The 9,773-nt window shown below is 56.9% G+C and overlaps 1 protein-coding gene across 1 annotated transcript; it reads left to right on the top strand.

Annotated features, from left to right (window-relative positions):
* The first annotated feature begins 4,634 nt into the window (after window positions 1-4,634).
* On the top strand, window positions 4,635-8,383 carry PRR18 (proline rich 18). The gene is made up of 2 exons (XM_086318700.1): window positions 4,635-5,085; window positions 5,181-8,383. The coding sequence occupies exon 2, from the start codon at window positions 5,194-5,196 to the stop codon at window positions 5,968-5,970; it is 777 nt and encodes a 258-aa protein (XP_086174826.1). The 5' UTR covers window positions 4,635-5,085; window positions 5,181-5,193; the 3' UTR covers window positions 5,971-8,383.
* Window positions 8,384-9,773: the final 1,390 nt, after the last annotated feature.

Genomic DNA, 9,773 nt, shown 5'->3' with positions numbered 1-9,773 from the left:
TATCCAGTAAAAACTTTGAATCAAGTCAGAAATGAAGTTGAGCCTATGGGAAGAGGGTATAATTGGAAAGACAGTATTGTTTCCCTTTCTGAATTTTTTCTGAACATTGAAGTATATGCCTTAGTAGAACCAAGAACTTAAAATTAATGAGGAAAATGAAAGGTTTCTTGAAATTATGGCTAGTTTCCTGGTATTCATGTGATCACTGGCTGTAATTTAATCCACTGGTAACTCCAAGGTGAGGACCAGTTGAGCAGTGTGTCTGTCTGATAAACAGCACGTGTCCACTTTGGACGTGTCTGTGGGGTCCAGGCGTGAAGCGGGAGCATGTCTGTGGCCCTTCTTCGTGGGCTGCGGTCATCATTCCACAGCCCCTATCACTTTCAGTTCAGTTTCAAACCTGTGGAACAACTGCCCTCTGTAATCTTACTCAAGCGTGGATATACTCTTCGTATTTTATTTTAGTGATTGAAATATTTTCTGCCTTTATTTTACTCATCCTGAAAATATTTTAAAGGGTGGTTATGATCGAGCGGCGGCTGCAAGGCGCTGGAGCGGCGAGCGGCTGAGAGGAGCTGCCCCACGTCCAAGGTCAGGGGCAGTGGCCGTGAGGAGATACCCCACGTCCAAGGTAAGGAGCAGCGGCTGCGCTTTGCTGGAGCAGCCGTGAAGAGATACCCCAGGTCCAATGTAAGAGAAACACCAGTAAGACGGTAGGCGCTGAGAGAGGGCCTGTCAGAGGGTAGACAGACTGAAACCACGATCATAGACAACTAGCCAATCTGATCACATGGACCACAGCCTTGTCAAACTCAATGAAACCAAGCCATGCCGTGTGGGGCCACCCAAGATGGACAGCTCACAGTGGAGAGGTCTGATAGAATGTGGTCCACTGGAGAAGGGAATGGGAAACCATTTCAGTATTCTTTCCTTGAGAACCCCATGAACAGTATGAAAAGGCAATTTTCCAGTGGTCATGTATGGATGTGAGAGTTGGACTATAAAGAAAGCTGAGCACCGAAGAATTGCTGCTTTTGAACTGTGGTGTTGGAGAAGACTCTTGAGAGTCCCTTGGACTGCAAGGAGATCCAACCAGTCCATCCTAAAGGAGATCAGTCCTGCATGTTCATTGGAAGGACTGATGTTGAAGCTGAAACTCCAATATTTTGGCCACCTGATGCAAAGAACTGACTCATCTGAAAACACCCTGATGCTGAGAAAGATTGAGGGCAAGAGGAGAAGGGGACGACAGAGGATGAGATGGTCAGATGGCATCACCGACTCAATGGACATGGGTTTGGGTGAACTCTGGGAGTTGGTGATGGACAGGGAGGCCTGGTGTGCTGCAATCCATGGGGTTGCAAAGATTCAGACACAACTGAGCAGCTGAACTGAACTGAACTATGATGAAAAGGGGCTTCCCAGGTGGCGCTAGTGGCAAAGAAATCTGCCCGTCAATGCAGGAGACATAAGAGACATGGGTTCAATCTCTGGATTGGGAACATCCCCTGGAGGAGGGTATGGCTACCCACGCCTGTATTCTTGTCTGGAGAATCCCACGGACAGAAGCGCCTGGTGGAATACAGTCCATGGGGTCACAAAGAGTTGAACACCAGTGAAGCGACTTAGCACAAGCACAATAATGAAAAGTCTTTGTCCATACACTGGCTCTGCTACAACAGTAGGAGAAAAAACTACTGATTTCCAAATGGTGGGAAAGTATTGCTATTGTTTATTTGAAATTTGGAAATAGAATAAATTTGAAAATTAAATATCATACGTAAAAACTATGGACAGTTCTGAATACATGTATTTGATTTTAACTGATCTTTCAAATCAACTAGCTTTATTTCAAACAGTAAATTTCATATCGTTAGGGTGAGATGTAATTCAGTATTTTGGAGATCACCTCTTGCACCGCAGAAACGTGGCTGTGGAACTGATAATCTCACCACAGTACCCTAGTTTTACTATTTGGTATATAAGTAGTTTATCCCACTATTGTGTTCTGGGCATGTTATGCAAAAGCCCATGTAAATTATGAATTAAATCGGACTATATTTCTTGACTGATCCCTTTTCCGCTCCATCCCGTATTCTGAACGGAGGTCTGCTGTCTTCCCTGGTGTGACTTTCCTTACTGGTAACTGTCGCTGGCTAACAAGTCAACCAAATAGAACGCGGAGCGGGCTCTCTAACAGCCAGCACGCCAGTGTCAGGGGCAGACACAGGCGGCTTTCGCGGGCTCCTGCAGGCCCAGGCGGGCTTTCCAGCCTCCGATGTCAGGGGGCTGAAAGTTCTAGGCAGAGGAACTTGTCAGCAGGGGGCTTTCGCAGAGTCTGCGGGCCCGAAGCCTTCCAGAAATGCTAACCCCTCCGTGGCCCCTGGGAGGGCAGCCCACCCACCACGGGGCTGGGGACTCCTCTCCCCCACGGGGGCGGGGAGAGGGCGGAGGAACGGGTTGGGTGCTGGGGGGCGCACGCGGCGTTCACCTTCCCGCCTCAGAGGCCAGGCAGATGTGCCGCGTGCCAAGTCCCCGAGCTTCCGGGCTGGGACTGACGTGGGCGGACCGGGAGAAGCCCACGGACCAGGCTGGTGGGACTTGTGTATCCATCCGACGGCTCCCAGTTTCTCTCGGAGGAAAAGACCGACCTGCCGCTGCTGTGGGTGCTGCAGGCTCCTTACCCTCGTCGCCCGTCTCTCCTCTAGTGTGCCGATGGCTCAGACGTGGCCCTGGAGCCCTCGGCTGGGCTGAGGCTCGTCTCCTCCTCCCCCCGGGGCCGCATGTGGTTGGGAGGTGTTTCCGCCCGGGAGCCCTGGTTTTCTATGAGACTGGAGACATTCAGAGGGGCGGGGCGGCAAGTGCCACACAGCACGTCCATCGTGTGCGTGGACTACACGGCTGTCGTGACCATGGCATGCCAACCGACGCTCACCTCCCACTCTCACCCTTCAAGGGTCACTTCCAAAGCGTCCTAAGAATTAGGAAACAGGGCTTCCCTGGTGGCTCAGAGGGTAAAGCATCTGCCTGTAATGCAGGAGGCCTGGGTTCAATCCCTGGGTCAGGAAGATCCCCTGGAGAAGGAAATGGCCACCCACTCCACTATTCTTGCCTGAAAAGTCCCATGGATGGAGTAGCCTGGCAGGCTGCCGCCCATGGGGTCGCAGAGTCGGACAGGACTGAATGACTTCAAGAATTAGGAAACAGGAAGCAGGGAAACCCAGTCGCTGATACCGGCACAGCTCCTTAAGTGCTGAGGCCCCTCCTGGAATCCCTCTCTGGGCGTCCAGCTGCCCCATAGCCGTGGTCCCCTAGCCCCCCTCCTCCTCCCGCCTCCTGACCCCCACCCCACCCATCTGCACCGGCTTCACCTCCTCTGCCGCCCTCCATGCTCCTGGCAGGAGTGTTCCTGCCGCCACGGCTTCCACAGCTAGTCCACACCCACCCAGGAACAGCCGGGATAAAATGCCTGCGTGATTTCAGCGGCGCCGCGGGTGTTTTATGACCTAAACGGCCTCCAGTGTGTTTCCGCTGAGCCTTGGGAGGAGACACGGTGCCTTGAGACACTGGCAGGGACAGGGACAAGGTCCAGGGGAAGGACAGAGGGGAGCCCTGTCTGGAAACGGGGACTGTGTATTTTATGGAGAATATGGACACTCGGGCTGGTTTGAGGGTGATGGTGGAGCCCAGGCCATAAAGAGAACGTTTCCAGCCCCCCATCATATTCCTTCTTGCAGGGCCCTGAGGGGAGCACGTGGGAAGGGCAGCAGCAGGGAGGTGCTGGTGGGAAGCAGGAGAGCCTGGAGAGCGGGACAGGGCCCCGCGCAGGGGGCACCGGCCACGTCTGAGGGCTCCCTGCTAACCCGGGCCATAACGCACACAACCTAGCTGTGTTCCTGGATAGCCCAGAAAGAGCTTCCCTGGGGATTCGGATGGTAAAGAATGCACCTGCAGTGCAGAAGACCCAGGTTCGATCCTTGGGTCAGGAAGAAAGGAATTCCCTGGAGAATTCCTGAGAATTTCTTTCATTCCCTGGAGAAACGGATGGCAACCCACTCCAGTATACCATAGCCGGTAATATGCCCTGAGAATCCCATGGACAGAGGAGTCTGGCAGGCTACAGTCCATGGGGTTGCAAAGAGTCGGACGTAACTGAGTGACTAACGCTTTCCCTGGCCCAGAAAATCATATCCCATGCATAGGGAAAAAAACTTTTTTTTTTTTTGAGCTCTAAACAATGGATGATTCTCCATAAGTAATGCAGGGACTCCTCATTTGAAATTTTGACTTTAGGAGGCACTTCTCTGTAATTATTCAATGAATCATTCATTTATTTAACACACATTTGAAAACTGAAGGAATGCTTCCAGCTCTCTACCACTAGACTCTAAGTTGACAGTGAAGCTGTCGCATTCCTTTGAACCACTGTTAAAGAAGTAAATGCTTTCCGTGTGCTCACAGGAGTCTCCTGAAACGAACTGAAGGTCCTGTATCACGATTTCACCGAAACCGGCCTTTTTTTTTTTTTTTGCCTCGTCAAGGAATACGAGGTTTTTAATTCTAAAATGATTGTCTTTCAACATGATCCAAAAACAAAACCAGAAGGATGCCCTGAAATGCCTGTGCCCGCCTCTGAGCTCTGGCCAGCTTCCTCCCGCGACAACGGGATGCCGGGCCGCGCGCGGGGCCCGCGGTCCCCCCGCAGCCGCCGGCCTGCGCACCATCTTAGAAGCGCCGAGAGGTGGCACACGACTTTCTGGCCCACGTGCGAGGATCCCGCCTCGGGCGGAGGACACGCCCGGCCTTCCCCGCCTCTGATGGATTAGCCCCCGCGGTGGAAGGTCGCCCGGGGAGCCTCGGCCGCCCAGTCGCGGCGCCGGGCGTGCGGGCACAGCGGCTCCTCCTCCCGCGGGCGCGCCCGGCTCCGCGTGGACCGGCCGCCGCTGTCCCCGGAGGAGAGCCGGCAGAGCCCCTGGCCCCGGAAGGAAGGCAGGACGGAGGAAGGCAGCGGGGTGCCCGGCCGCAAGGCCCTGGGTGTGGACGCGGGGGGCGTGTGTGCGCCGGAGATGCCGCGGCCCAGCCCAGGTGGGTGCGGAGGGCGGGCGGGGGGCGGACCGCGGCCCCCCGGGGAGGGCGCCGGGCTCGGCGCGCCCACACGGTAGCCGCCCCTCTCCTTCCAGGGCGCTGACCACCATGCCGTTCCCGCCCGCGCCGCCGCCGCCGCCCACCCCGGCCCCCGGGGTCCCCGCCGCGCGCCCGCCGCCCCGGAAGCCCGGCGCCCCGCGCAAGGCGGCGGCGCCCGCCTGCGCCCCGCCCGGACCCTCGCCGCCCGCCGTGGCCGCCGAGAAGAAGAGGAGGCCTCCCGAGCGGCCCCCGGGGCCGCTGTCCAGCTCCTGGCCCTCCGCCACTCTGAAGCGGCCGCCGGCCCGCCGCGCCCCCGGCCCGGCCTCCCCGCGCGGCCCGGCCCCGTGCGCGTCACGGCCGGCCGGTTCCGGCGACGGCCCCGCGGGGACCGCGGCCTCAGGGGCGCGGACCGCCGCCTCGGGCGCCGGGCCGGACGCCGCCCTGCGCTTCTCGCTGAGCCTCACGCCCGAGGCCGTGCTGGTCATCCAGCGGCGCCACCTGGAGAGGCAGCTGCTGGCTCGGCCCCGGCGGGCGCCCCCAGCCGACGCCGGGCGCCCGCCCGCCCCCTGCCCCCGGGCCGCGGGCCTCGGCCGCCGTCTGGCCCCGCCGCCGCCGCCCGTCCCCGTCCCCGGCCCGCGGCCCGCCGACCTGCGCTCGCTGCTCAAGGTGTCGCTGCTCAACGAACGGCACAAATACGACGACGTGGAGTACGAGGAGGAGGCCGCGGCCGCCGACGAGGGCCTGGTGCGCAAGTGCACCGAGTGGCTGCGCGGCGTGGAGTCGGCGGCCGCCGCGCGCGACCGGGCGGGGCCCCTGGACGCGCTGCCGCACCTGAGCTCGCTGTGACCGCGCCCGCGGCCCTCCCGGGCTCCGGAGAGCCGGCCCCGCGGCCCACCACCTGCAGAGGACCGGAGACGGCCGCCGCCCCGCCTGCGGCCCTCTGGGCTCCCTGCGGCCGAGCACCTGCAGGGAAGGGGGAAACGGGCGCTACCCCGCCTGCGGCCCTCCCGGCTTCCCCGCGGCCCACCACCTGCAGAGGAAGGGGGAGACTGCCGCGACCCTGCCCTGCCGCCGGCCGGGCCTCGCCCTGCGGGTCTGCCCTCTGCATCTGTTGGCCTCTTCCGCGCCCACGGGTGTCCTCGGGGCTCGTGGTTGGGGGGTGAGTCGCGGTACCCATGCCTCTCAGCCCCCACCCCTAAGGGTCCCCGGGCCCCCCTTCAGCGGGGGAAGGCCCGTTGGTGGGTGCGGCTTTGCAGGTGCGGGGGGCCTAGTGACCCCCAGGTGCGGGGCCGGGAGGGTGGCGGTCAGGGGCAGAGCTGGGCGCGGCGCTGCGTGGACGGTTTTGCTTCTCCTGAGTGGGAACCATGTCCTGGGGCCTGGAAAACCGGCGACGCAGCTGAACCGAACTTCCTGATGGCAAGGGAGAGGGTGCTGACCACCAGGAGAGTCTGCCTGGCCAGTGGGCGCTGTGATGGACACAGTGCTCTGCGGTCACCACGCAGACTCCTGGCGGCCGGGAGCCCACGCGCAGGGTCCCCCACACACAGGTACATGCCGGCACACTGACACATGCTTACCTTCACACACTCAGCTTTCATGCTCACACACTTGTGCTCTCATGCACACTTACACGCATACGTGCCTGCACACACGCACGTTTGCTTCCATACACTCAGCTTTCACACTCACATACTTGTGCTCTCATGCATACTTATCCATACTCACACTCACGCTCGTTCATGCACACATGCTCACACCGGTTCCCGTACAGTTCTTGCCCACCATGCTCTCTCCACTCACACACACACATGGGCAAGCACAGCCGTGGGGACACTTTAGCGTCCAGGGTGAGGTGGCAGCTCGGCGCGGCCCCGCTTCTGGAGAAGGCACCCTCTGTATTTTAGTGCTGCTCACAAGTGTCTTTTGTGCTACAGAAAGAAGGGGTGGGGGGAAGAAAGAAGGGGGGTAGGTGACGTGCGGAGAGCTGGACCCACATGCAGGGCGCGATGAGCGGGCCAGAGACCCGCTTCTGTAGGGCCAGTGGGAGTGCGGGGCAGGGCGCGATGAGCGGCCGGAGACCCGCTTCTGTAGGGCCAGTGGGAGCGCGGGGCAGATGGGTGTTTTCCGTGCATTTGGCCCCTGTGTGAGAATCAGTGGCGCGGTGGCTTTGTGCAGTGTATGCAGTGATTTGGAAAAGGGAAGTTTCTATTTATTATTTGAATACAGGGTAAGACTCCCCTGCCTTTTAGAGGTCATACTCTGCTCCACCAACTCCAGGCTGATTTCTAGGTATTCCTTCTGTGCACCTGAGTGTATTTAACGCCAAGGTTGAGAAGGGGGAGAAGGTTATACTCAGATAAAGCTGGTCATATGAGAGTGTAATGTATTACCTCAACTTGTGACTTATTCTATAACACTTAATAACTAGCTTAATGTTTATCTCATCAGACTTTAAAGTGTCAAGTCTTGTTTGGATTGTACATTGAAGCCTTACGTTTTTAAAAACCAATTTTGTATTTTTCTTGCGGAGGTCTCTGCTTTTGTCGCTCTCCCATCCTAGGCACACATCTAGGTAGACACGAAGCACCTAAATTTGTGGGAGCTGGATCAGCCGCCAGATGAGACGCAGGACCAAGGACCCCCACCTGCTGAATAGCTTGCCTCCTGTATGAATGCCCAGAGCCGGACCGTGTTTTCTTTTAAATGCGTGTCTTAATACCAGAGTGGCAAAGGCAGCAGTCGTGCAGAGGTGACTTTAAGACACGTGTCTCTGTGAATGCTGCGGGCACCGCCGTGGAGTCTGCCGAGCTTGGTGCTGGGGGAGGAACGCTGCCCTGGACGTCGACTGTGAGGTCGAGGAGGGCGGCGGGCCTTGGCCTTATGTGCGCTCGGCACAAACGCCAGTGGTTAACACGCCCCGGTTCCTGCCCATCATGACAGTAAGGACATTGTGAAGACTTTCCTGAAGGAGTCGGTGTTTGCGGAGCGTCCTGCGTCTGTGTCTGTCCTGGCCCTGGCGCGCGTGCTGTCTGTGTCCGTGTCTCGTCCTCTGTCTCCCTCTCCTCCCCTCCCCGCTCCGCTGGGCCCCCAGCCCCGTCTCGCCCGTAACTGGCCACGGACACACGCACTTTTTCTCCTTTGCGATGTCGGATGCAGTTGTGTGCCTTGTTTTTCATTTTGAAAGCAGATGGGTCAAACGTTCATGTTGCTCTGGTTGACAACCCTCAATAAAAGACAAAAAAAAATGTTCTACACTTGACACATGATGTGCGTTCACGTCGTAACTGATGTTTTCCAAGTCACTGCACTGCAGTTTCTTCATGTTTAAGTAAAAGAGAAATGTGATGCCTGTGTTTCTTTTTAGGAGGATATTAAACACTGGCCAGGAAGAGATCACCAAGGTTTTCCGAGAGGATTCCTGATGGCCCAGTGGTTAGGACTGAGAGCTTTCATTGCCCAGGACACAGATGTCCTGGTCAGGGACATTGGTTCAGTCCTTGGTCAGGGAACTAAGATCCCACACACCACCAAAATAGAGTTCTTCTGAGATGGCCTCTCCCTGGTACTGCCCTACCTGAGGCTTTGGAATTTCCAGGGGTTAGCAAACAGTCGTGCCTGCCTGCTAAGTCATTTCAGTTGAGTCTGACTCTTTGTGACCCCATGAGCTGTAGCCCACCAGGCTCCTCTATCCATGGGATTTCCCAGACAGGAATACTGGCGTGGGTTGCCATTTCCTTCTCCAGGGGATCTTCCAGACCCAGAACAGAGTCTTATGTTTCTTGCTTTAGAGGGCAGGTTCTTTACCACTAGCTCTTAATTGCTGCCAGCAATGACCGGGATTTTAAGAATTCTATTGCTAGGTCAAATAATGTCATAATAAAACTATTTGGCCTTCCCTGGTGGCTCAGATGGTAAGAATCTGCCTGCCATGTGGGAGACCTGGGTTTAGTCCTTGGGTTGGGAAGATCCCCTGGAGAAGGGAACAACTACCCACTTCAGTATTCTTGTCTGGAGAATCCCATGGACAGAGGAGCCTGGCAGCTACAGTCCATGGGGTCACAAAGAGTTGGACACGACTGAGTGACTTTGACAAGGCTACTTGCCAGTAGTACCTAACCTCTTGTGGGGTCCCAACCCCCATGAGAGCTAATTTCAGAAATACTCCTAAGAATATGCCTGCTAACAACCAAATCTGCGTATGTTTTAGGGAGCTCATGACCCCAGATTAAGAGTTCCATCTACGCTCACTACTACAATGCTTTCCTTTTGCTGAAAGTACTTTCAGTCTGGTGTGTCATTCCAATCAGAAGAGTCCGTTTGAATGATGGTGAGAGCTATAGATTACTCACAGGATGAGGTCTGTCTTTGAAATCTTTCGGTCCATGGAGAAAAGGTGATAAGCGATGTCCACGGAAGGAAGAAGGTGGAACCCCGCGTTCTCTGGGTAACTGGCGATGTTCGGGCCTAATCCTCCCTTCGCTGCCCTGCCCGTAGCTGGGGGAGCACACACTCCGTAGGCCGGGCGTCTGTGCTATAGTGAGCGGACACGGAAGGTCTCTATCGAAGGGCAGGGCACGTGTGACTAAATTCTGCATATCTAGGAAACACCCTGGCACTTTAAGAGAGGTTTTATGTCCATCTGTTCTCTT

The sequence above is a fragment of the Bos grunniens genome, chromosome 9 (genome assembly GCF_055505025.1).
Source record: "Bos grunniens cultivar Pamir isolate PY7600 chromosome 9, Bosgru_T2T1.0, whole genome shotgun sequence".
In the NCBI taxonomy this organism is placed as follows: Eukaryota; Metazoa; Chordata; class Mammalia; order Artiodactyla; family Bovidae; genus Bos; species Bos grunniens.
This window is presented reverse-complemented; position numbering and strand designations above follow the sequence as displayed.